Source organism: Trachurus trachurus (genome assembly GCF_905171665.1).
Source record: "Trachurus trachurus genome assembly, chromosome: 4".
NCBI classification, from domain to species: domain Eukaryota; kingdom Metazoa; phylum Chordata; class Actinopteri; order Carangiformes; family Carangidae; genus Trachurus; species Trachurus trachurus.
In genome coordinates this window covers 25,438,269-25,465,619 of record NC_139898.1, presented here as the reverse complement: position 1 = coordinate 25,465,619, position 27,351 = coordinate 25,438,269, and the positions used below count along the sequence as shown (strand labels likewise).

Below are 27,351 nucleotides of genomic sequence, written 5' to 3'. Positions count from 1 at the left end.
GACCTGTGGTCATGTTTTCTATCTGGTATGTCTCTGTGAAAACTCCTGGTTTCACAGTGTTTAATGCATTCAACTAACATCCAGACATCTGTCACAGGCTTACAAATGCACAATACTCCTAAGTATTAATGAATACTGTAGCCTACCTTTCCTTCAAGAAACCAGCTGGCGTTTGACTAAGTGTCAGGGCCAGCTGCAATTGCTTTAGCAGACCTGGGTTTAGAAAACTGAGCATTCACAAGAGAGATTGAAACAAGAGTGTGTGTGTGGGGTGGTATTAATAATAGCTTCTTTTCAGCTGGGAAATTATTCTAGGTAAATGCAAAGATCCTGTCCTGCAGTGAATTAGCCAAGTCGTGGGACAAGCCTCCAGGAGAATAAAGAGCTTTGGAAAAAAAAGTCAAAGACATTCTGGACGCAAACATAAAGACAAACGCTGATGAATTCTCTTACTCCCTCACAGGTTGTCTTGTGTAATGAGATAGTCAGTGTAATCTTGATAAACGATTTATGCATAAAGTGTCAACAGGTCAGGGGATCCCACAGGCTATGTCTAAAGACAAACAGACAAGAGCTGAAACAGATTTGGATAATTCTTTGGAAATGCTTTGAGATGTAGTTTTTCACAAGGGGGGAATGACTGAACGATGCTTGAAGCTGCTCAGATTATTTGAGACTCTACAGGTACTGGACCAGTGTCAACTTTTCCCTCACAATCCTCATATCTTTTGCTTAAATTGACCACAATTTAGTTAATAGGAGTCAGGGTGGAAAAATCAGGTGCTTACTCCATGTTTCTCTCTGAACTCGAAAGGGAAAATTGGCCTTAATCACAGATGGCACATTTTCCACCAATTTCTGTCAGGTATGTCAGTGTCATTCACTCTGACCAGTCCAATCGGCTCTACCTGTTTGTAGTAATCCCACCCCCCTAAAAAAACACATGGTAAATAGTTAAAAGTCCCTGAGCTGGAACTAATTGGCCAATCAAGTCGTATTTTCTCACCAATATCTAAAGAGTTTGATGTATGATGACATGTTACAGCTGACTATTAGTGCTGTTCTACATTTCCTGCGATTTACTGACACAAGCTCTTGAGACGCACATTTCAAACGGCATCGTCGCCTTTTAACAGCTCGATGTGAATAAACGTTTCCAATCCTTTTTTATCTGTGTTTACATTACGATTACAGACAGGGCTTTTAGGGCCTGTTGCCAGCCTTCAAAGGTAAAGTCATTGGTATGTGGTATATTAAACTGCCCAAAACAGTTCCTCTCTATTCCCTTAGGGGTCACAATAACAGGGTGGAAACATTTTCATGCTGCATTGTTCAGACCCTGTCAGGCTAACGCAGCGCAATGCATAATGTGTTCCTCTTGTACGGCTCGTAATGGCTTACAGGCTGTATTTGGATTGGCTGTCATTACATCAGGTAATCACAATAAGGCTTACATTAAGCTGGCCTGGTCCACAGCTATTAGATGTCCAAATGGCTTTCTCTGGAGCTGGCATGGAGCCGTGTGTTTTTAAAGCGGCCTGTTCAGTGCTCACTTGCAAGATGAGGGCAACGTGGTGGACAAAGACATCATTCTTCAAGTCCTCAAAAAAGGACTTAAGAAAGCACAGGCTGCGGCCCTGCACCGTCCAAGTGTGTTTCACTCCTCTGGTTCTTATTCTTAGGCACAGTTTTCTGTCTCAAATGATACAGTGTGAGAGTTAGAAGAAGTGAAGCTTCCATAAGACATGACTGCATTAAATAATTTTATCCCACTGTCTCTTCCAAAATTAATAATTCAACTCCCATTTAACGTCATCACTCCAAAACGTTAATGACCACCATATTTTATATTGTGGCAGCTTCAGACTAGTGGACTATGTGCTACAGTAGTTGTCATACAAGGGCTCTAAGTAGGCTGCAGGGTTCATGGACAGACTGAGCATTGGGTGTTGCACCAAAGACACTTTGTAATGTGATGTAGTCTGTGTCTTGTTTAAATGTTACGTTTTATGTTATTTTGTATGTGAAACTTTGGACGTCATGGGACACAAGACAAATTTCAGAGTGATCTGACAATAAAGTGCAACCTTATCTTATCTTATTTTATCTTATCTTACAACACCATACCTGTGTGGACCATTAGGTTTTTAGGTACCACTTTAGGTTCTTGGCTTCTGAAAATAAAGGGACAATGATATATTTAGTGGGGTTGACAGTCAAAACAATAAATCAAAAACAAAACAGAAAAATAAACACATTGAAGATTGAATGCACAAAAACTACACAAAACAATAATAAACACATAATAGCTGCAAATTAGAAACAAAATTAATTGAATAAATAATAATTAAAAACAAACAAACACATCACTTGAACACATAAGACATTATTTAAAGCTGACTGGATGAAAAGCACCACGGTTGGTTAGCTGTTAACACCAACCCAGCAGGTTTTCTACCTTTTTTAAATTGTTCACATGCTTTTAATTGTCCCCTGGGGATAAATAAAGTCTTTTGAATTGAATTGACGCATGACATTTTTCTAAACATAAACATGTAGCCTATATAACTGTGAGTGTTATTATCAAAGGTAGTTCTTCAGACTGTGGTGGCAGGCCAGAGCCCCAGTTGCAAATAACAGGCACTGTCATCAGCCACGACCACCATGTAGCAAGAGGTGGGCTACTGTGTCGATCTTTTAACAAGGAAAAAGGCGGCTTACATCGTTGCTATTGGTGGGTAGCTAATAACTATACCAGAGCGATAGATATAGTTAATACGGCATGCAATGTTTCTTTCTTTCTTTCTTTCTTTTTATTTTATTTTATTTTATGCCATTGTCGATACAGTTACCATGTTAGCCAAATTAGCTCTTGTAGCAGTATGGTGTTGAAGGAGTGCAGCTGGCGGCCAGTTAGCGTTAGGCTATGCTACCTATTAGCATATCTGACAGGGTTAAATAGGCCCTTACCACTGAAACCAAAAGTATTGTAAGGTAAAGGAACATAGCCTGTTTTATGTTAAGAAAACTTGTTGTGAATGTAAATGAGTGAAGAGAAGTTGAAAGAAAATCAGTTTGGAAATTTCTCTTTCCATGTTGGCAGTATTTACATTGCACCTGAGCCAGTTCATAAAGGTAAGTGAAATTAATTTTAGATAAACATTTCTCTCTCTTTTTTTTTTTTTTTTTTTTATTGTGAAGAGCTTCCTAGAATATCCTTGACTGCCCTGCAACAGAAAGTTAGGCTACTTATTTTCTTTATTACAATGCATTTATGATTAGGTCTGTCTATGTTTCATAGGGATACCAGCATCCAATAACTACCACACTGTTACAACCAGCAAGAAATGGTAAGTCATCTCATCTGTGCAACTACATCTGATACCTATACTGTCACACCAAGGCTAGAAAGCAGGGAATTGAACCTATTCTGTCTTGTTAAAACAATGCATCACCTTTAGCTCATCCGATAGATGTAAACAAGCTTTGACACAGTGTTTTAGGTTAACAAAGTCTCAGACAATCTAAAAGAAAAACTGGAACTAATAGATGCAGAGGCTCCATGTGAGTCATCCCCACTGTCATGCTCTCAGCTTTCTGGGTGTACAGGATGATGTGTGACTGAGGCCATAAAAACTGTTCAGCAATGGCTCAAGATGAGTTTGAACAATTGTGACCACACAGTTGAACTGAGCAGAGTGGCTGGACCGTGTCCACACCGGCCACTCTCAGTGAATGAGAAAACAAATATTCCAAGAGACTCCCCACTCTTATTGCCCATCGTCCTCTGAAATATATGATTGCGAGAGAGACATGGATTGCAGATGAAAGAATGTTTCTATTTCATACTGCAAGCAAGCAACGGTGTAATGTGAATTTGTCTTCTTTTAGTCTAATTTAAATAAACCATAAATAGCAACAAAGCCATTCTTTCAATGAACCATTAATCCTCCACATGTGCTGCCCTAAAAATCCAAACAAAAGAGGCCGAACATAGAACACAATCAAGCTCAGTAATGTGCTGTGTGCTGCATGTGTTCAACTGCAAGCAATTACTGTTCTGTTGCCTAAAACTTCACATATTTGGAGGCCATGTAGAAAGAAATGGAGAATATGAAGTTTGAATTTACATAAATAATCTTAAAAGGTTTCTGTTTGTGCTGCAATAATGTATCGCATGGATGTCGCCTGCTCACAGTGAAGATTTACTTTTCTGTTAGTGCGAGGAAACAACAATATTGGCATGGAAAAGTTCCCTTCATCCTGAATTTGTTGTATATTAGCTCTGACTGCCATATGTCCCACTGAGTTAAACTCTGATTTTCACAGAAATGGACAGGAGTTGGTGGTGGCGAGGGGTATTCAGAGGATGCAGTGAAGCCAATAATATCTGTCAGCCATTTAATGATGTCTAAACTGGGACGGAAACTGTCTTGAGTTATCCACTGATTGAAGAATGCGTAAAGTGCTAGCACATTTTCAGAGGGATATGAGCAAAATCCAAAGTTGGAGGCATTTGAGGATGTGACGGACAAGGGGCAGAAAAAAAAGTTTTGGAAGAACACAAAACATAATGAGAAGATGTGGCAGATAGTTTGGAAAGGCCACCATTACCCTCATCCTTTCATTCTCTTTTATTAACTCAGACACCATTGCCAACTTCGTAACAAAGAGCCCTCCTGTCCATGAGCGGTGGCCGCTACAGAAAGCCTGAGGGATCTTCAAAGAGACTTTCAGGACCCACTCCACCATTAAAGGTTACATGACTTTCACCATGCATGGTTGCAATTTTAATAATCATATCCTACTTTACTTAAGGCAAAATGAAGTTGATAGACATCAGCGAGGAAAAATAGACCAAAGTCAGAAATAATCTTGCTACTTGATGGGCCCAGTAGTGAGGCCTTCCCCTCCCGAAGCCTCTTCCACCCCTCTTAGGTTCCTTATTGCAGGGAAAACCATGTAAACACAGCTTAAGTGGGATTAATTTGGCTGCTTAAACAGAAAATCTAAAAAGGGCCACCTCAGAAGGAGCTGACATATGATGTACATCACCTCACACGTTTCTCCAGACTGTAATCAGTCATGCCCAATTTCCTCTGGTTTGACAGTTATTTAGAGTTATTTAGTTTGAGTTTGTGCTCCATGTGATATCACTGGAGCACAAAAGCCCTTTGTTGTGCTAATTGAAATGTTGTGCGAAATCATATACATGGACAGGTTTGCACACGTAAACACACACTTTTCATGTGCCACTTTCTCTGTGCAGTCCAAAAGATCTCCAGATCCTCCAGGAGGCAGCACCTGAGGTCCATCAAGTAGACTGCAGTTTTACAAAAGCTAAGAGCTAAGAAAGACCATATTTCAAAGTTATCTCAAAGAGTTATATTCTTAAAAAATTCCACTTTTTCAAACTCACAACTTCTGGCGTGAAAAAAATTATGTTCAGGCTATTAGAACAAGACTTAAAGCTCAATCATCATTAACAAATAAACTGCAGTTTCTATTTACATCTCAAATGGCTTGAATTGACCGCAACCCATGGTTTTGATCAGCTTTTGGCAGCTCCTGCAGACGGCTGCTTTGTATCCCTCAACCCTCATAATCACCATATTCTTAATTTCCTCAACCACTCAAGTAACGGTGGAGCAGGGACAGGGCAAAGATGTGTTGACGTACAGTATACAGTAGGCCTGGTACAGCATCTCAGACGGAAAACTGAATAACAACTTGGTAAATTTAAGCTTTTATTCCACCAATACACGCTTATTATTTCTCTAGGTTCACAGGAAGCTTACAAAGTGTTGTTCCTAGAGTCTGGTTCACTCCAGGGATGACTCCTTTCCAGGGAAGGGAGGTTTTGATTAGGAAAATACCCATGTACCAGGTCCTGGACCCATGGGACCAGGCCGCCAGGGATATCAGAGGTGTAATCCTGACACTCGTGAGCAACCCACTCCACCCTCTCTCAGATCCTCAATCAAATATAATGTGGTCTAAAAGCATTATTCATACAAGCTACTCCTTTGCTCCGTAACAGTTAAATCAAAACATACTTCCGAGAGATGATATTTCTCTTTAATGAGCTAGGGGTAGGTCACAATATGGGAGGATCGGAGATGCAAAATTGCTACCATTCTTTTCCTGCCCCCAAAATGCCGGTATTAGTCTTTCAAAGTAGTCCGTGTGCGCAGACACACAAGCAGAGACAAAGTATGTGTCAAAAGCCAGAAGTGTGTAGAGTAAAATGAAACAAGGTGTGGAGTTATAGAGGAGGAGGTGAGGTGGGTTAATAATACTGTAAGGCTCTGGAATTAATAATTGTGTAAAGGTGTGTGTGTGTGAGTGTGTAGTTGTGTTTGATATGTCGGCAGATGTGATTGTTCAAGGCACAAGAAACTTTATTCTCCTGACTCTTTCCTCCATTCATCTATCTTTGTCTTTGTTCTTGTGATGCACGGATGGAAATCAAACAAAGTTCCCCATTTGGACATCGTTCATCTTATCAGCTCCAGATGGATCACTGTCAGGTAATCAGGACAGATCACTGCTGATCCATTAATAGCTGTTTATTAACTCACATTACTTAGGGCAGTATTTTAGTCAATGGAGAATGCGTAGTAAAGAACAGGACCTTTTTTATGGTATTGAGTCATACTGCAGGTAGTAAACTTGTGGTACAACCCACTGACATGACACTGTACAACAAAACAGATTGAGCCAAGTAGTAAAATCGTCTATAATCATTAAAAAGTAGAGTTTAAAGCAGAATGTTTGTGTTAATATAAGTCTTAAATAGTTATATCTTCCGACAGCAATCACTTACATAGAGTGTTTGGTCCGAAACACGGGTCTGTCAGTCACTCTGCTCTGCTGTAAGCCAAGGAGAAAACTTCTTGTATACTTCCTTGTATCCTACCAACCTTTATCCAATGAGGAGCGAGAACGGCATGATGGGCTGTGTGTGCAGCCAAGGGATGCACGTGAATGTGGTGACGTACGGACGAGGACCAATAGATCCATGACGAGGGCGGGGGCTGCTAACTCCATCGGCTGACAAGAAGTTAGCCAAAACGACCGGATCGCTTACTTGGTGGATTACACTTTCTTTGGGTTACTTATGTCATATTTTGGGTGAAAACTATTTAAATATACACCCCCCTGGCTTTGGTATAGTGTCAAGAGACAAGTCAGAGACAGAAGTCTGATTGAATAAGAGAATTTGCTTATTTATTTATTTACTTTGTTAACTTTAATGTTTTTTGTACTTTCGAACTAATACAATTCACCTAAATCGTTCAGACATTCTTTATCAGGTTTAGTTATTAAATAAGCTTAAATCAACTTTCAGTTCAAGCCCAACAGTCTCACCAGTCTCACCATAATGATCTTTCAGTAGTTGTTCTGGAGCTTTTGACTGTTTCACTATCTTATAAATAAATGGAGTTTTCCTAACTAGTAGGCTACTGTTGATTGTCAGGTTTTCATTTTTGCCATTTATCAGGACTTGTCCTCCATGTTGGATCCAAAGTTGAGATGGTCCAGCAGTTAAAAGAACAATATCAACTCACCTTTCTCTTTCTTTCTTTTTCTTTTAGCTTTTTGGAGCTCTCTTGTCACTTGTGCGGGTTTTGAACACTCAGGATTCATCTGAATGATGTGAACGCCCTCTGCTAGTTCCTGTCGTGACCACGTGGTGGCGACACTTGGCTAATCAGAGCCATGTGGCTCCTGTGGGCACAGCTCTGCTCGGTAACTGTGGACAGTGAAGGATTGCGCTCAGTTGGAGAGAGAGAGACAGAGGGGAAAGTGAGCTGGGACCCGGAGAGGAGGGAAGAGACAAACCAGGACACACGGAGACAACTTTCTTCCAGAGACTCTCACACTTTTTCCCCCCTCCCACGGCGAAAGCTGTAGGTGCGCCTTCAAAGAGTGGTATTTTGATTGAGTCGTAGGATTTTTTTTTTTATTTTTTTATTTGGAGAGGCTCGAAATTAAAGTGCGAGCGCAGTGGATGTGAGAAAACGGGCGAAGGTTTTTTAACACAGAGCCGGAGGAATGTATCCAACCCGGGCAGCGGCGTGTCAGCGTCTCTGGAGATGTCCAGCCTGCGCTCTCTGGATCACCCTGCTCCTCCACGGTGTCCTGGACCTGAGCGCGTCTGGTGAGTCCCAACACTTTCTATTCCCCCCCTCCTCGCTTTTTTTTTTGCCTAGGGAACCATTGCCCCCGTCTTCTTCCTCTGCTCCTGTGCTGGCTTTTCCCACTTTGCGGTTCATCTCAACACGCGTTGTAATCTGTCAACCCTGGAGAAAATGCACGGTGCTGAGCTGCAGCATACACGTACCTGAGGTCACTGAGTGGTGGCTTTACACAAACTGTATCCCACTTTAGAGATAGTTTGAGTCATCCATCAGCATGTTCATGCCGGGTTGTATATTTTGAAGACCACTCTTATTTGTTATTCGGTCCTGAAAGCATCTCACAAATGCCCCCACGCTGTTGTCCTATCGATATAAAGGAGCGCTGTTTGCCATCATTCAGACTCCTCTCTCATGTTAATGCCCATTGGTTTTTTAGATTATCGTCCTATTGTCACCCGGAGACCTCTGCACGAGGAAGGACTTGACTCCATTGGCAGACAATAGGGGGGCTCTTAACCAGTCAGCTGGATAGCTATTGTGTCCCTATTCACAACCTCCAATCATGTAGGCCAATTTAAGGATAAGGGACACATTATGTCCCATTGGAAAAGCAAACAGATGCAGCATTTAGTGTGTGGATTTGGTTGATGTCACTGAGGCAGCCTCAGCCTTTTTCAAGCAATAGTATGAGGATTGAAATGTATTCCAGCCTTTTATAAAAACAAACACTAAAATTAATCATCATCACTGGATTTGTCTCTGCTGCGGTGGTTAAACGAGTTTGAGCCTTTCTTTCTTTTTGCTTATTCAACAATCTCTCAAACTATATTTCCACTGCCTCTTACATGTCTGAGTGTGTGTGGTATTCTCATCTTCAGAAAAGACGGGCCTGGTGGTGTATGTAACTGGCTTTTGGTTGACTAATATAAGTATGATTGAATTCAGTTTGAATTCAATTGGAATTGTTTATGAAGCCGCTCGTGGAAAGCGTTTGAGCTTTTTGTCCTCTGGCTTTTAAGTGTATAGTAAGTATAAAACAATCCTCCCATCTCAGATGGGTCGTGATGAATTACCTCCGGAAGGTTTCTTTTTTTTTTTTTGGAGGTTTGTTTGGATTATCCCTGTCCGCCTTAAAATGCTTTTGGCCGTTATTTACAATGAAGGTGTACAGTACATGCAGCGTTCAATGTAAAGCACTTTTCCATGGCCCTTCCTTTGCCGTCTCTTTCTTTTCTCTATCTCTCTGCATCTCTCTCTCTTGCTCTGAGGCAGGGAGGAATGTTAATCCACATTACTTAACTGGATGAGTTGGCTATAGCATCTTCAAATGGAGCTTCATGATCGAAGCTCAGGTTCTACTTCTGCGGCTACTTCATATCTGGAAATAGATAAGTAGAGATGACTGTATCTTTTTTGCCACATTCAGTGGATCTCTTCCAGTCACTGGACTGTCACATGTCTGTTGCAAAATCTGTCCTGAAAATTACATTTCATATGCTAATAATGTTAACGAGGAAGTGAGACGGATTTGCTTTGAACTCCCTCCCGCTGCTGAAATTACAGATCTGCTTAAAAGCCTCAATGTGTGTCTCCCAGGGATAATTTGCAGGTGTTCTTTATGGTGATTTTGATCCCGACATCTAACCATTCGTAGATTCACTGAAGTCTTAACAGCTAAGGACAAGCTAATGACCCCCATTAAGATGTTTGCTCTTCAATTGCATCCACAAACTTGGCCTCCTGCTCGCTTGCGAATGACGTAGCTGCGGGATATGTTTGTAGATGATAACACTGGGAGTCTTGTCTCTCTTCTGGCTCGCTTTAATGGGAATGGTCGGAGAGAAACAACAGTGTGGTTCAACTGTAATCGCATGTGAGGCGCAGGGGAGGAACACCCTGTGATCAGTGGATGTAATATGGTTCTGTATTGTTGAAGCAGCAGATTGAACATGACAAAAAGAAGAAAGTGAAAGGCGTGGCTGTCCGTCATTCCTTCCTGCTGTCTCATTTACTGGTCAGACTGCACTGCAAGCGTCCAGTCAGAGGTCAGAGGTCACCGGACTGTCACTGTGGTTCAAATGCCAGCACTGAAAGAAATAGTCTGGGTTTCCCCCCTTGCTGTGGCAAAGGGGAATTTTGTTTACGTGACAGTTGACATACTCTTTACTCTTATAGCAACAGCAAACACTGATTGATTGGCTTGAATACAAGCAATCCAAATCACATACACTGCTACATCTCTACATTCAAACAAACAAAACTCTCATCAAAGTAAGTAAATAGGACATGGCAGGAAATTAAATAATGGGTTTGTATTTGTGTTCCCTTTGCCAAAAGCAGCTCAGGTGTCACTATCAGCCCTCTCAGGTGATAATCTAAACAAGGATGGAATTGTCTAGAACAGATCGTGAGATTTTGTTCTCATAAGCATAAGCCTCACTGGCAAATCACAACTGTCCTCTTCTGGAAGTCTTTTCCATGCATTTACGCACAATTGCAAAAATCCCACAGGCAGGTTGAGATGGCCTAGTATTTTTTTTCTTTCCTGTCCCAGCAGGAATCTAACTATGTCAATTGGGTTTATTCTTAAATCGGTTAACCTGCAGTTGAACCCGTGTTTTTCCACCATGGAAATCAGATTAGCACCACAGTGCAAGCAAAAGTAAGACTTTTACAGGTGCCCCGTATTTTCGAAAATACAGGTAGTCAGTGATAGAGTCCACCTATCAGCCTCAGCTCTTGAGCTCTGAAGTAACAGCCTGTGACAAGTTCATAAAAATGATTTGACAACAATGTTTCCCAACTGTATAAACTGTAAATGTTTCTGAATGTGGGATGTTCACCTCTGCACATAAAAGGTCCTCTCCGGGGCGGCGAGTACGGGGGGAAATCTGTTTAGAGTTGAATTTAGCCTTTTAGGAACACTCAGGACGGCAATAAATCATGTTGGGTGGAACTGCCACAGTACAGTTTTCAGCAGGACACACTGTTGACACTAAAGGCACTTCATCTCTGGAAAAAAAAAAAAAATCCTCCATCGTAAAGGCTGTGTGAGTGTGTAGGAGCTTGTCCTGCTACTGAGATGTGTATCTGTACAGTTATATGTCTCCTCGCGTTTTCTAAGTCTCATATTAAGGAAGCAATTTACAAGGAGGTGAAAGAGATGTCAAAGTTTATGGCAGCACTTTCTCTGTGTATCCCTTTTTAAATGTATGCTAATCAGCCACTCCCCCAGAGATTTCCGGTTTGCTCAGTATAGGCCTCTGTTTTATCATCGCAATCTCGCTGTTATAATTTCTCCTTTTATGTGTGACTATAATCAGTTTATCGATGTGTTATCCAGATGTTCCCGGGTAACGTCGGTTTCCGTCATCGCCTGAGTGGTACATCTCTTTCAGATGAATGGGTCCGCCGTGTTTAAAGCTCGACTCCCACTCACTGCACAGTTCACAGCTACACTAACTCAGGCATCAAGGGCTTGTGCATCCCTAAAAGCTTTTGGCAGACACAGATGAATGTGGCAGGAACTGTATGTGTGAAACAGATGTATGGCCTTTTTTTTCTGGTAGGAGCGGGGGTTGATGATATGTATTTTTTTTTTCTGCGACAGTTTGACTCCATCTTTAGCATGTAAAATAGGAAGAAAAGCTGTAGACATTAATTCAATCAGCACATAGCCATAAATCATATGTCTTGACTCTGTTTTATATCACTGATTTAAAACATTGATGTGTAAACCGTGTTATGCTCTGGCAATTACCTCCTTCCCATTCATTATTAAGCACATGTGTTTGCCAAGGCTGAGTGTGCTTCGGTGTTGCCATGGGGGCAAACTGTTTGCCGATTATTGTGTGCTAATTGTTTAACTGATGTAGAGCCAGCAAGCGATTCAATTTAAAATGATTAAAAAATAGATAAAATAAAGTATCAAATAACTGATTATCTGTGCTTTGTTATCTTGTTGTGGTTGTTTGACGGCCAGAGCGATCTCATCGATGACTAAAGGATTTGCTAAATATGATAATGACGTGAGATGCCAGTAAATGGTACAGTTGTTTTCCATTGAGTTACTGGGAGGAATGTCCTGATAATACGTCGTCAATGCATGGTTGACAGAGGAATCCTGGAGGGAGCTCGATTTAGGTTTTCCTTCTTTTGTGCTCTCGGGCTAAACCAGGGCAAAAAAAAATCCTTTTCTATGAATGGTAAGAAGTGTAAATTTCCTGCATTTGCGTAACATTGGCAGAAAAATGCTCTTATTTCCACAAATCAGACTCAGAGGAACAGGCTTGTTTTCTAGTGGTCAGAGTTCCTTGGAGAGGCAGCGTTTAATCAAAAGCTAAACACAGTTCACTCAGATCCTCGTTGGAGACGTTTGATAAAGTTTCTGCCACTACAAGCTGTAGCCAAGCGTGAAAACCTTTTTCCTGCAATTTACTGTCTGCACAGGAGGCCAGTCTGTTAGAGGGAGAAAAACCTCTACAGGGTTCAGTGAAATGCAGCAGTGGATTAAGAGAGGGGAACAAAAAACATTGGTTCAGGTTTTTTGGTGATGCAGCTGAGAGGACCGTGTAGATCACAGTGTGGCACTTCAATGGTTTTAACAGAGGAAGAGTCGTCTGGACTGAGTGTGGAAATAAACGGCAGCAAGGTAGCACTCATTTTTCTTACAAGTGTGTAGTACATTAATAGACCCAAATTATATTTGCCCCCTTTCCATCCATTTACCGGTGTTCTATACTTTTTATTCAACACTTTCTGTGTCGATGTCTTCTGACTTCTGTCTGGAAGACAAATTACGCCTGCCACATAAAAAATGTGCTCTCCTGTACTTTATAAACACAACACAATGAGTCCTTTGCTGCCGTCGTAAGGCAAGCTGTGAGCGCAAGAGTGCGCTGATGACAAAGTGACACTTTAATGAGTCTAATGGAATAAGCCACACATACTGCATATCAATTTCCCATATGGACTTGGCACAGTTCAATGTTGAGGACTGCGGGGAATAGTACGGGGCTTAAAGAGCTCTAAATTTCATTGAGACCGCTCTTCATTGCAGTTTTATCAAATTACTGCTTTGCTATAGCGTGCTTCATGGCTAGCTTTGCTCCGGCTTAATACGTAGAGATCATGCTACATTTCATTTAATAGGGGGTAGGATGAAACATGGCTTTTTCAATTCCCGTATATGTGTCAAAGTAAATCTTTTTAAACCCTGTTTGCGTAGCATTAAGGACTTCAGAAACCCCCACTGCAAGCGGACGGGCAGATCTCCGTCCAGCCACAATTAGCTCTTTGTGCAACACCACACTCCCTCCAAGGTATTAAATACCTCAGACTTTATGGGCTTCTCTGCCAAAAATATTAGTATTTATTTTCCACAAAATATGTGTAGCCGCTTATCAGTCAACGTAGGATTTTTAGCTTTGTTGCTCAAATATGTTCCACTATCAATATACTATGAGTGCCTGTATGAGTTGGTGATTTTATTTCATTCATGTTTTTTATGTTTGTGGCACGATCTCCCTCGTCACAGCATGTTTTAAAGTGGAAGCTGTCTCTTACACATTGACCAGTTGATCTGTATTGGAGGTGACCGGTAGCATCCAGCTTCAAACCTCAAAGCAGCACAAGTCCAGTTCATGCAGTTTGTGGATATTTTTTGTGCTTTTAACTCATTGGCTGCCAGCCATTTTCAGAGCAGAGAGCCCCATACTGCCAGCCATTTTAGAGCATTTTGAACGATCTTATAAGACCCACAGAATATTGTGTTCTATGACTATATAAACACCGAAACTACCAAGAGAAAAGTAGACTCTCTTTGTTCAATAGGAAAAAAAAGTTTGTTTCTACCTTTTTCCGTTCTTTTGTAAACAGCAGTAGAACATAGGCTGGTTTCGCCAAAAACAGCAGTTTTTGACCAAAACACTGAGAAAACGAGCTTTTTGTGGAAAGAAACATGTCAAGCAGAACAGTGACTTTGACGTTGATATTTTTTGCTTTAGTGACACCTCACACATCTGAACAGTGTTTTCCTTCTATAAAACAACAAAAACAACACTGAGAAAGGACTTTTGATGGCAAAATAATAATTTATTTACAAATATCAGTAAAAATGCATTAACTTTTTTGTACGTTTGTAGCTGTCACATGACCTCTGCCCCATGGTCGACCACTGCTCGATCCACCACCTGTAAATTATAGAAATATATAGAATTACCATAAAAATACATCTCTTAGATGTAGTCAAGTGTGATGTGGAGTTTTTTTTTTTTTTTAACCTTTCCGATCAAAGCGATCCGCCCTTCTCTAAGCAGTAAAAGTTAGCTCGCTAGCAAGTTAGTTTATTTTATTATTTTTACCATTGATGTATTATATTATTACCTTCATGTCTTTCTGGAGCGTGGGGACGAGTCTCTGCTGCTCCTGGTTGATCCGGACGGAATCGCTCGGGTCACGTCCACCGAGCCGTCAGTTGAGCTGGGCTCTGGTCTGTGGTGACGCACCGTCAGCTGCTGACTCTCTCACCGGCCGCTCGGCCCGGCTTGATCGCCGGTGTCCAGCGTCGGTGTCGGTCGTCGGTGTCTTTTTCAATGATCTCCGTCATTTTCTCACGATCGCGACCCTCTTCCTCTCCGAACTACCGCGACACACACGGTACATAATGTGCCGACGTGCGGAACACATAGGCTCCGTGCATAAGTTTCTTTAGCATATCTCTTGTCATCTCGCTTCTTCTTCTCATACCGTAATACATGCTGATCTCTCATCCAAAGAGGGCACTGCTGCCCCCTACAGGCCGCTACACATCTTTACACTAGTTTACAAGCCTGATATTGATGGACAAGCTCCGCCAGACCTTCCTCCAGCCCTTCCCGTTGAAAAACGCAATTGACGTCTATCGACGTCAATGGCAGTGAACGGTTGTAATTAGATTGACGTCTATAGACGTCAATGGCAGCCAATGAGTTAACTTTGTGCATATTGAAGTATGTTTTCAGTCGTACACACACACACACACACACAGACCCACTCTCCTCCTGCGAGACATCAAAAAAAAAAAAAAAAGTCAGCCCCTCCGTCACCCCCTCTACCCCTATCAGCATGACATCAAAACTCCTTGAGACTCCTCTTATCTGGCTGGCACAAGACAAATGCTGGCACTCTCCCTGTTTTCTTTCTTTTTTTGCTCTCCCTCTCTCTCTCTCTTACACACACACACACACACATTGTCCCACTCCCTCTGTGTCTCTGCAGTGCGTTTTGGCCCTTGAGTGGCTCCTCCACTTTGCCCTTCTTGCCTGGCTGACTGACATGCTGCTCTTGGCGGGACTGTGTGTGTTTACTTAACAATAAGTTGAGAGTGGGGTGGCTCCACACACCCTCTTCATTCAGAGACACAATCATAGAGACTCAACAACTGGCAACTTTTGGTAATGATTTGTCAGTATTTAGCATCTTTTGTGATGTAAGCTGACGCGGGACCGTTTACTTCATGCTTTTCGTTCATTCATTCCACTCATGTGATGATTATGAGTGGGAAGAATATGAAGGGGGGAAGTTTAATCAAAGTCTGGCTTCCTCAGTATCAGGTCTGATACGTCTCTGTGGCTCCGTGGCTCCCCTCTTTGCCCACACGATAATGTGGTTATGCTGTGAAACCATTGGACCATCAGCTCCACTGAGATATTTATATAAACTTATCACTCTTGATATTAATAGAACATCATCACATGTTTTTTTTTTTTTTCTTCACAGTTGTGGGCTTCCAAAATTATTCTTGGCAGCGTCATCATTCACATCGTTCTTGCCCTTTGTTCCTGTCTGTCTTTCTGTTTTTAAGGCCTCCAACACACACAAATGATGTAAATAGCACTTTTCCCCTGATGCACTGTGTAATGTGGAAAGTGTGTAGCGAGCCGGCTTCACTGTTACTGTGGAATTATTAAACTACAGAGTGTGGACTGCAGGAAATTAAATTTTACGGGGCATCTAATGATTTGTGTGCAGAGCAAATTTACTCAGTGCTTCCTCTTTTTTTTTTTTTAAATATGATTTTATATACATAGGTTTGCAGGTCATCAGGATGGATAGTGGTTCACCTTTCTGTCTAACATGCAAGAGACAGAAGTGTGGGTTCCTTTGTTTGGTCTTTTATTGCTTTGTAATTACAATCAGTAGCTATAGAAACTATAATCCTGTTATAGCCTGAAGTTGAGGAATTCTGCTCTTTTGAAGATTAGTTCCTCTAAATGGGTTTTATTTTTAAGCTGCCAGTTTAACAAGTCCGCTTTGGCGACCTAATAGATTTGTAGATGAAGTTATAACAACAAGATTGTGAATGACTAAGCCTTTTAAACTTTAGTTGTTTTCAGTGATGCTTTCATTAGCCTATTGTGTTTTATCTGAAGTATTCGGATGGATGTTGTCTTCATCAAAATTGAATCTTAAGTGACCTCTGTGTTTTAACAGATCCCAAATTTATTGTTGCCTTCACATGATTGAATTGGATTGCTGTAGGTCCCGTCTGTGTATGTGTATGTTGTGCAATGTGTTTTTCTACTCCACTGAAGAAAATTGGCAGGCATGTGATATATGTGTTAAGTGTTGTTTTACTATTTAATAGGATTTATGGTAGAGGTCCTTTTGCCCTTTCTCTCTCTGTCTCTCTCCCCTGTCTGTTTTTCTTTCTTTCCATTTAATTTATATACATGCTTTAAAAAAAAAATTGCGTCCCAATACTCTCAGTACTTTCATCTGAAATATACAGTATCCCATACGCATGCTTTGCATTAGGTGGAACTTGAAATAAAAACCATGATCTAATTAAATCAGAGTGTGACTGAATAAACATTTAACATGAAATTGAACTGTGTTTCCTGTGCTGCTTCACAGCAACCACTCACTGTGGTGCATCCAGCGTTGTCTAAACTGTCACAGCATCAACATGAATCAATTTACTGTGTGATTGTTGTCTTAATTTGAAATTGTGTGTGGACAGGAAGTCAGAAATGGATGGAAAATTCAGCCTATTTAGTTGTTTAAGTGAAGACGTGGCCCTCAACAGTGTTTTTGAATTTAGCGGCACGAGAGTGGACACGGCCTTAGCGGTGTTTGTTTAAAGGCTTTGTCACATTGTTCTCTAAGCAAGACGCCTATTACCCAGGAGCCGGTGTTTAACCAGCCACTTGATTCACGCACAAAAGACTTAAGAGGGGGCTGCATTGATCTGGTGGCAAAGTCCTGTTGTTCAGGGGGTCTCAGACTTTCACATTAAGCGGCGCTGTCTTTTCATCCTATAGCCAGGAGCAGCGTTGCTTTTATTCGATGTTGAATGTCCTCAAATTGAACGTCGTCCATACCAGCAAAATTGTGATGATGCTGTTCTGCATGGGAGAAAAGTTGTGACAGGAACCAGGAACCATAAATAAAACAGTGACTTAGCATGAATAGAAAAAGGCACCAAAGGCCATAAAAAAATTTGACTTAAATGGAAATTCCCTTTCTATCCATTCTAATCCTGTGTGACCACACTGACCAAGGAATCTGGAGTTAAAGGTCTCACTGGCTGTAATTCTGAAGTACCGTTAGTTAAATGCTCATCTTGCAAACCACTGCTGGCGAGCCCTCAGTCTCGTTCAGCACCAATGGGGAACTCATTTTGAATGTGACATTGGACTCGGCCGAGTATTGTCTCATGAATCGTGCCTTGGTGATTGGGAATATTGGAGAATCTTTAATGATCAAGTCAGTTTTATTTGGTCGAAGTTGATATTAACTCACTTAACATTTGCATTTTTATTCTAGATGAAGTTTGAAAAGATCATAGTCTTTTTTTTTCTCTCTCCTCATAAACTATAGCAGGAAGTACGCTGTGTGCAGATTATGGTATGCTCAACACTTGGACGTTTTGGCAGGCCCTCAAAGCTTTCTTCACAGTCTTGGCGTAAAGCTGTTACCATACCCACACGGTGGTGGTAGCCTCTTGCGTCCATTCTGGCTTGATTGCGTTGCCATACGGCAGCTTCTTTTCAAGGCAAAGTCATTGACCTTTATGTAGGTCAATTTACCCAGATTGTGAGTCTGTTCTAAACGGAAACAAAAGAGTGAAAAGAACAGCAGTGTGGAAGGACGCAGTCGGTCCACAGATGGTTTAACCAGAGGCTTACAGAGTCACTGAGGGAGTCGTGTGCTGGATTTCTCGGTGGACGTGGGCTTTTTTTGGGGTGAAATCTGCAGGAATGGTAATGGAAATATACGGAATAGTCTGTCTTTGTGTTACTGCGGCAGATGTTGCGCTGTCTTTTTCAATCCCGTCGCAGAGTTTAGCTCATGTGTGGGGAACTCTTGTGTTTAACCAGGGGAGGGCTGAGAGGAATCTGGTCAGCTGGGACGGTCTCGAACAGGAATTCTTACATTTATCCTGTGGGATAGCGAATGCCACTCTTACCCTCTGCAGCAGACTCTCTTTCTCTTTCTCCCTCTCTCTCTGAGGCGCATTTAAAAAAAGATTGCGGAGTGTTGAGGGGAAAATTGAGTTTACCCGTAAAAGCAGCCCTCCGCCCTTATTTTATATTTCCTCCTTTAAACAGTTAGTTAATTTCCAGGTAGATGTTTATCAGAGCTGACAGTGACTTGGAACGACCCGAGTGTTAGTTTACTCACCGGTGTGGCTGTGTCCTGCTCGCTCACAGTCCTCTCACACCTCACTCTTGTTCCCCCTGTCTCTCTGTATATCTGTCCGTGTCTTTCCCCACCGCTCCCCTCCTTCTCTCAGAGAGCATTGATTTCAGCGGGGCAGGAAATGAAACTGCATTGCCCTGCGACTCCCAGCAGGAGATGGGAGGGGAGAGGGTGGGGAGGGTGGGACCTGGGGAGGGAAAAGGGAAGAGGTTCACTGAGTAAAGAAGTCTGGGTGTGTGTGTGTTTTTTTGTTTTTTTTCTCCCCTTTTCTGAGAGGGATGAAAAGATTGATAGTGCGAGGATGTGAGAGAGGATTGGGATGGGCCTGGCTCAGCACGGAGAAAGCTGAGAAGGTCCGAGAAAGATATTGAGATGAGAAAATATTTTCATAATGGCGTTTGACTGACAGCAGGCTTAAATGAACTCTCGGCTGGCCACGGCGAGCGAGACGCTGAAACATTTGACTCATTAAAAACACACACACACAGACACAGGAGAGAGAAAAGAGAGACAGAAATAAACAGCCACCTCGGAGGACGGAGGCTCTGGCTGGCTGAGGACCGGTGGCCCCTCTATCTCTGACAACTCCTGACCTTCATCCCTCTATCAGAAGTCAATGATCTTCTCCTCAGAGGGGCCTGTATAAGAGGCTTAGACCCGCGTGATCCCACTGCCTGTTTGTTTAACCTCTGCGTGGCTGCTTTAGCAGTGCTAAGCTTTGCCCACAAGAGCTCATTACCCCCCCACCCCCTCTCTGCCCCTCCACCCTTAGCCCTCCTCTGTCTCTCTTACTATTTCATCCAGCCGTCATACAAGGGTTTAAGAGCCTCAGAGTAAATACGTTGTTAAAATACAAGTTAAACCCACATCACATCAACACTTCTGCTTGAAAAACGGCAACATTTTCAGGATTAAATTTGGAAATGTTGAGCGGTGCATTGCAGGCAACAGGAAAATGGATTCCCAGGATATCGCCGTGTCCCACAGTAATCTTTAAGTGGAACATAAAACCTGTCATGTCATTACAATCATAATTGGAGCAAAGGAGGGATGGCACGGCTTCAGCATCTTTTCCAGACGCCGGGCCGCAGTCCCGCTGCACTTTAATAGAATATTTATTGAGCTTTTCATTGAGATGAACAACTGTTTATACTGTTGCATGCATTGTGTAATGATGTTTTGCAACAAAGCAGGGGCCCTTTTCCTGTAGATGGATGCAGCCTGAAGGGTGAAATTGAAAAAAAAAAAAAAAAAAATGGAAAAATGAGCATTGTGGCTTATTATTCCTGACATGCTCTGTTGAAGCCCTGATTCGAAGTGGGCCGGTGCTGATAATTCGGAGCGAGACAGATCGTCGTGGCTGTGATTCATGACTGTTTGAGTGGAAGTTCAAACAATAGCGGAGTCGGTCCGAAGTTTTCCCCCTGCTGGTACCATTCAGCAGTTTGGACTACTGTCAGCTCACGGCGGGGTCTTGTGGTGGAGTTTGGCAGGGCCAGAGTTTATCTGAGATTTCCCTCTCTCTTCTTTCCTTTTTTTCTCCTACACTGCTCCTATCCTCTCCCTACGCATCCGTTTGTCCAAAGCAGAGGGTTTGTTATGGAAAGTGTTTATATTCCAGTTATTTCAGTTATATCCCGGGGCAAGTTTTGTTCTGACTCACTGTTATTGTTGCTTTTATTCGTCCTTCTGTGTCCACAACCAGACAGCAGTGACCCATTGCCCCCCCCAAAACTGCCCTCACTTTGCACTCCAGACTTTGTTAGTCCATTTACTCTTTAATTTAAACTTGATTTAACTCCGGCCAGCTGGCTAGCTTAACCTCTACCCATGATGGCCCTAAGCAGACATAGACATTATCTTTGGTCTTGATATTTGCTTCTCTGTTTGTGTGTGTGTGTCTGAGTACACAGACATGGCCCCGGCAAACATTTGTTTCTCACCAACTTTAACAAATTCTGCAAGTAAAGGTCTAGTGGGGACAAACAAGTCACAGAGTTCCTTTGATGGTGAAGTGATTGCCCTGTGATATGAAAGTGGAAAATGTGGCTGTGATTGCAGCCTTTTTCCTTGGTGATAAGTCGATTTTGTGGCTAAATCTCTGTTCAGGCATTGCTGTGAAATTTAGCTCATTCGATGTGGGAAAACCCAAACACACAACACAGTTCAAGTCGATTACCACCTGCAGAAATTGCCATCCTTTTAAAGATTTTTGTTAATGTTTAAAGCCCCGATAAAACGAACATGTCTGTGCGCTATTTTCTGATAATGAGGGGAAAATGCTATCACTAGCGCTCTGTACCTTCATGTTAGCTGTAGACCAGTTAGATTATTTAAGGAAGGCACAATTTTCTAGCTCACTGCCCCTCCATGTTTGATTTACACAAATAACCCATTGCTAATGAGTGTACTGTAAGGTTGTAAATGTAGGAAGCAATCTGTTGGTGGCTGAATGAGTTAGATCACATAGTGCCTCCTGAAAAAAATGTCAACCAATTTACTTTTAATGTGGCAACTTGTGCAACTTTTTTGTTCTTGTGCAGGTCACGTGGGCTTTCCCGGCTCTGCAGCAATAAAAACCTAAAGAAAGTAAGAAAGACAGTAATGAGGATGGGCCCAGACAACAGCAGAGAAGTGTTTTACTGTGGTTGCATAGCAGATAGCAGCCGACATGTTTGCCCTTGGCCTGTGCTTATACAAGAAATGCAGCCAGAGTGTGATTGGTGGTATGCATTTGCAAATGTGCACACCCCATGTCCCAGTGTTGGTGGTCTTGGAAAGCCACCAAGATCACTCGGCTGCTCTGTAATGTGAAAGCAATTAGCAGCCAGCGGTTTTACGCAGTGCCAATATGTGTGGGATAACAAAGGGGAATGTAGGTCAGCCATGAGCCATAGGTACACGGTGTGGCCGTCACATTCTTTCAGGACGATGTGTTTTGATTTCAAACTTTTAGGACACTAATGAAGTTATTCTACATGTTTTATAGTCGCTGTTGGTGCGCTTTTGAAACTAATCTGCTTTTTCCGAAGTCTTTTGTATGTTGCAACATAGGAATTGATGGCCCATATCAATTGGCAATAAAAATCCTTTTAGAGATAAAGTTGCTCATGTAACAAATACTAAATAGGAACAGAAACTTTTCATCGTCCAAGGAAATTGAAGTTTGGATTCTTGGGTTCATAGTCAAATCCTGATTTAAAGGAGTTTTTTAGCAAGTTGAGACCCAGATTTATTCAGTTCCCTGATAGACTTCTTTGATGTTTTCACCCTCCATTTACTTCATCTGACATTCATTTTAATGAGACGGACTTTCTCTCCCCCGATAAAGATCTGACTTATGTACAAATACAGTAAATCAGCACCACACGCATATTCACATTAGGGTTAGAATGAGTTCCCTCTGTGTGTTATTTTTGTTTTGTGTGTGTGTGTGTGTGTGTGTGTGTGTGTGTATGTGTGTTTACAGTGTGTCAGAAGGGTGCGTGCCCTCTGTCACATCTGGCAGCTTGTGGTTTTTTTCATGACCTGCTAAATGAGGGGAAAAATACTCCCAGCTGCCCCCAGGAAAACTCACCTGGTGCAGAGACGTCGGAGTTCCTTGTTCTCTCCCTCACACTCTGTGCTGCCCAGAACTCTCCCTCCTTCCTATTGTACTCCACCAAACACGCAGATGCTCACGCACACACTTGCACAAACACTTTAGGCAGCCTGCTGTGTTTGCATATTTCTCCTTTTACGACCCCTATCAGAATATGCCTGTCTTTTTTTGTAAACCAGCTAGGGGTGCACTGCACAAGCAATGAAAACACGCACATGTGACCCGGTCTTCCTTTCTTAAATAAGATATTCTGTCCTCACGTCCTAGCATAACCTCAGAAATCAGATTAAGACAAGACAAGAAGGACAGTTTGGCCCGTGCTACATGCATAGCAGGAGCAACCACAGCCTCTTCCTCACATGGTAAAGTCATTTTCACCTCGGCTGCTGTGGGAAGAGGAGGCCAGAGGCAACATCCACCCCTCCCGCCCCGCGCCTCAAAACCTCCAGCCGGCATATTTCGGCTATCTGAAGGGAGCCGAGCTGGGAGATATCAGCCCCGAGAGCTGAAAAGCAGCTTTTGTCTCATGCGACCCTCCAGGACCTCTGCCTGACTGCTCTATCAGCAAATCATAAACTATACGGCGCAACTGGAAACACAGAAGTGTGCACGCTGAGAGGAAAAAAAGAAAAGACGATGGCAAGAAAAAGGGAGGGAAAAAAAATCAACAACACGGTGGAAGAGTTGAAGTGCAAAGTAAACAGAGCGGAATTGTTGCCAGCTATAGATCAAACACTAACCGTCTAATAAATCTGTGTACTTTTTGCATTGTTGATAATTGATGACCTTGAGCGAGCAGCTGGGACGTCAGGGGCTTTGGCTGCACATGTACAGAGAGAAAAAGGGGCAGGATGAAGAGGGTTGAAGTTGTTTTACCTCCATCTCATGCTGATTTAAACACCACACTCTTTGTTAATTCCACTCTTTGTATCACACACACTTTTATAATAATAATAATAATGGATTATATTTATATAGCGCTTTTCTATCTACCCACAGTCGCCAACCCTCTGGTTATTGGACGACCCACTCTACCGCCTTATACGCTAAAAGGAGCGCCTGGGCCCGTATCCTAACAAAGCAGAGCCACGATATCACTATCAGTTTTCTGTCTTCGGCCTGGACCCCGTACCATTTAGCGCTGACGTTTAGAGATGGGAGGCTCCATCAGCAGCTATCTGCACCTCTCAGTCCGTCTGCCTCCTTCCACCACTTCTCCCTGGCTGCTGTCGTCTTTCCTCTGCTCGCATTGTTCAGTCTGCATCGTCTGTCATACTTTTCATGACACACACTTGCATTCCTGCTGTCTTTGATGTCTTGACGGTCATTTCCTCCACTCACTGAATTACCTGTTGGGTGTACGTTTTATTTTATTACTATTATCATTATCATTTCCTCCTCCACCTCATCCTCTCCTACTCCTTTTTCTTGCCCAAACAGGAAGACCGTTTGACTGTTTGGGCACCGTGTCTATCAAAGCACGGCTCCCAACTGAGATTTAGCAGGATTACCGCCTTTCACTCTCAACCTGTCATTTTGGGATTTCCAGGTTTCACACCAGTTGATTACTGGATAAACAAGGAAACAGTGCTGCTGCCTACACACTACAGTTGCTGTTACCAGGAGAGTTAGACAAGATTTAGACAACAATGTAATCCCAATCAGTGGATTTATATGTACACCAATAATTTATTTACATTATGTTTGGAAAATTCACGTAGTCAAGGAATTAACACAGTCAGCACAGACGTCAAACAATAACTGTAATCACATTATCTGTAGACTTAAACAAGACATTATGGTTTTTATTAACTATTTACCTTCTGGTTGAACTTTTATATAATAATGCAGTTGAGGTTCTGCAGGTTGTACAGTTTGTTTAGCTTTTTTACCTAATTGTATCTTTGTCCAGATGTTATTGCACCCTTAACACAAACGCCACAAAAGAAACTGCTGTAGTTAACTGCCTCAAATGACATGCTTGGCCTTTGCACGGCCTGTTATAGGAGTTTGAATGGAGTCGTCTACAAGTAGCATAGATCATAAGTCATCTGGGTGGTGCAGTGTGTGTGTAGTAAGTAGGAAAGCCCCTGTTTGACCACATGGCCGCGGTTCAAGAGCTTGTGTTGGTGAACACCCACGCCCTTCAAGTGTCTCTAAACAAGACAGTGAACGCCTACCGTTCCTGGGAGAGCTCTTCATTAACTGACCCTACGCTCTGGACGTCCCTGCGGAGTGGGGGAAAATGAAAAGGAAATGTCTCTACTGGGATCTATAAAGTAGCCCATGCAAATCGGTGGACTTCCTCAAGATCTGACTCGGCCTATAGTCCCGTCATTGCCCACTGGACCACCGGGCTTTCTGTCAGAGCTGCCTCCACAAACAGAGGCAGTGGCTCTGGGGGGGGGGGGAAATCCTGAGACCAGCCATTACTCAAACTGTTGTCTCCTCAGCTAATTGTCCTGTAAATGCACTCGGCAAACTACTTCAAACCATATTTTAGAGCATACAGTTGAAGGCCTTCTCTTAACACATTTGTTTTTAAGCTTTTTCTTTTAAACCTTGCCCTTAGTTTCACCTGATTCGGTTAACACTGTGAATTTAATTAACTTGTTACCTCAATTTGACTTACAATAATAAAGCTTTACAGGAAGGCTACAGCTATTTTTAAGAGAAGTCAAAAGGCCAAGAAACACAAGCAACTATTGTGACACTAACACTAATTGTCTATATGTCTTCATGATCTGCCACTATAGCACATGTACACTACACTGCCTCATTCACTGTTTTTTTGCAACAGAAAACACTAATTCTTTCCTCCATGACTACCATCATGTCTGTGTTATTGTGATTTTGGTGTCTTAAAGGGAAGAAGTGAGAGGTTCATAGAACAGTAAAAGCTTCTGGACGGTCAGTCAGGCATTGATGCATTTAAAGCAGAGACTCTCTTTTTCGACTGACTTCCCCCTTTGGGATGAGCTACTGTATAACACACTGTTGAGGGCCAGTGAACCCTCCAGCTCATGTCGTGTTTATGTCTATGTATGTTTGTCTTGCAGAGGCTCATCTACAGCATATCCACCACCAGAGTTAATACAAACAGAAACAGTGGGATATAGGCCTCGCAGACCCAGCTCTACAGTTACGGGGGCTAATGGTGGTGTGTCCGGCTCTATCTTTAGTTACCATCCTTGAATGGAAAGAAAAGAGGAGAGGCCAGCAAAGGGTGAAAAAAGGGGGCAGGTGGAAAAAGGAGGGGGGCCGGGCAGCAGCCAGACTAGAATGGGGAAAGAGAGGAGAGAGATGGTTATTGGTAATTGTCAGTTAAATGGCGCATTATGTGTCTGATTGTGTTGATGTGCTGCTGGTGACTGTAAGTTGCTCCGAACCCCTGCACACGGAGGAAGGAGGAGCAGTGAGAGTTGAAGAGGTGAAGAGAGAGAGAGTGAGAAAGGAAAAGACTGAATAAATGAATGAATGAAGGAGGGAGAATGAACAAACAAGTGAGTGAAAGAGAGAAGGGAGAGCAAATGGGGAGGTTGAGGGGCGAATCTTTTATGAGGCATGGAAAACGTACTGAAAAGAGGAGAGAGGGGGAGTTGAAGTATGTGGTGGGTCTGAATAGGGGGACCCCATGTCCTCTTTAATGTCAAGTGAATGACTCCTGACCTAACACAGGCCTTTAATTGGTATAACCAGCAGTTGGATGGAGTGCAATGTTGGGCTGTATTGTGTGCAATTGAGAAAATACACACTCTCTGTCATCGCTGTGAAATTAAGAGTTTACAATTCGGTGTCAGTGAGTGTGAAAATCATCCACTGTATGAAAATACACTCTAGAAAATGTGTCAGATGTGAATGGTTTTTATTTTATGGCAGACCGAATGCCTTTGGGTTTTGGACTGTTAAGCAGTTTGTTCGTTTTGTCGTCCAAAAAGAAAATAATCATAAGTTGCAGGGCTACAGTAATGTTGTGTTTATGTTGTTCATATTCTGTGTCATATGAAGTGAAAGAGCATGAAATCAATAAGCACGCCTGGCCCTTTGCACAAGTTGTTAGCTGATCTGACTCGGGATGGAGCTTAAATGCAGAAAAATAAATGACTTGAGCATTGATCTTCAGCTGGATTGGTAATAATAACTGCAATTCTTTCTAATTAAAGAGGTCGTTGGCGTTGATTATAAATATCACTGCTTACTGGAGCTGTAAGAAGAAGAAAAAAGCTTTGCTCATTGGCTCTTGGGTGGCTGTGCACTGCCAGAGAGAGACTCTATAGCTCAGGCTACATACGGGGGCCCTCCCATGTTTGAGAAAAGAAGGAGCCTTATGGGCCTGTGAACCCGTAGGATACCTCCGTGCATGAATGCTGGGGCAGAAGGGGGTCGGGGGTAGTGGTGTAGGGGTAGGGGGTGGTGGGGCAGGAGGAGAGGAGATGGCTGAAAGAGGCAGCTCAAGCAGAAAGAGAGGGAGAAGGGTTAAGTGGAGGCAGGTGTTCCATGACAAACCTACAACCCCCCACCTCTCCTTTGCTCTAGTTCCCTCAACCAGCACTGGTCCACTGAGAGTACGGCAAACCAGCCCAAGAACAGACACTTGTTAGTCATTTCCCTCTTTCTCTGTTACCTTCTTTTGTCAGCCCCTTTATCCAACCACCTTATCCTTCTGATCTAATCTATCCTACCAAATTGCACCCTTTTCCTTTCATCCCCGGTTGCTTTCCACGCCGGTCTCTCCTCTCTCTGTGTGTTGCTCTCCCCCTGTTGCTGCAGGACCACCTGGCTTTGTGGTTTCAATTGTATAAAACTCCTGTTGCTTTAAACAGATAGACAGCTTTTCCCACTGCTCCACTCTCCCTGACCCAGCTGGCAAATTAATTTAGTTTAGATTGACGTAGAAATTGCGTTCTCTCATCGCGTTCCAGA

The 27,351-nt window shown here is 42.6% G+C and overlaps 1 protein-coding gene across 1 annotated transcript in view; it reads left to right on the top strand.

The window, feature by feature from the left end:
• Window positions 1-8,058: 8,058 nt before the first annotated feature.
• The window catches only part of ror1 (receptor tyrosine kinase-like orphan receptor 1), a gene marked incomplete at both ends in the record, with an annotated part of 127,671 nt that continues 108,378 nt past the window's right edge, over window positions 8,059-27,351 (top strand). The window contains one exon of the mRNA XM_083970879.1: window positions 8,059-8,164. Within this exon, the coding sequence (XP_083827005.1) occupies window positions 8,059-8,164 (106 nt within the window). The remainder of the gene's footprint in view (window positions 8,165-27,351) is intronic.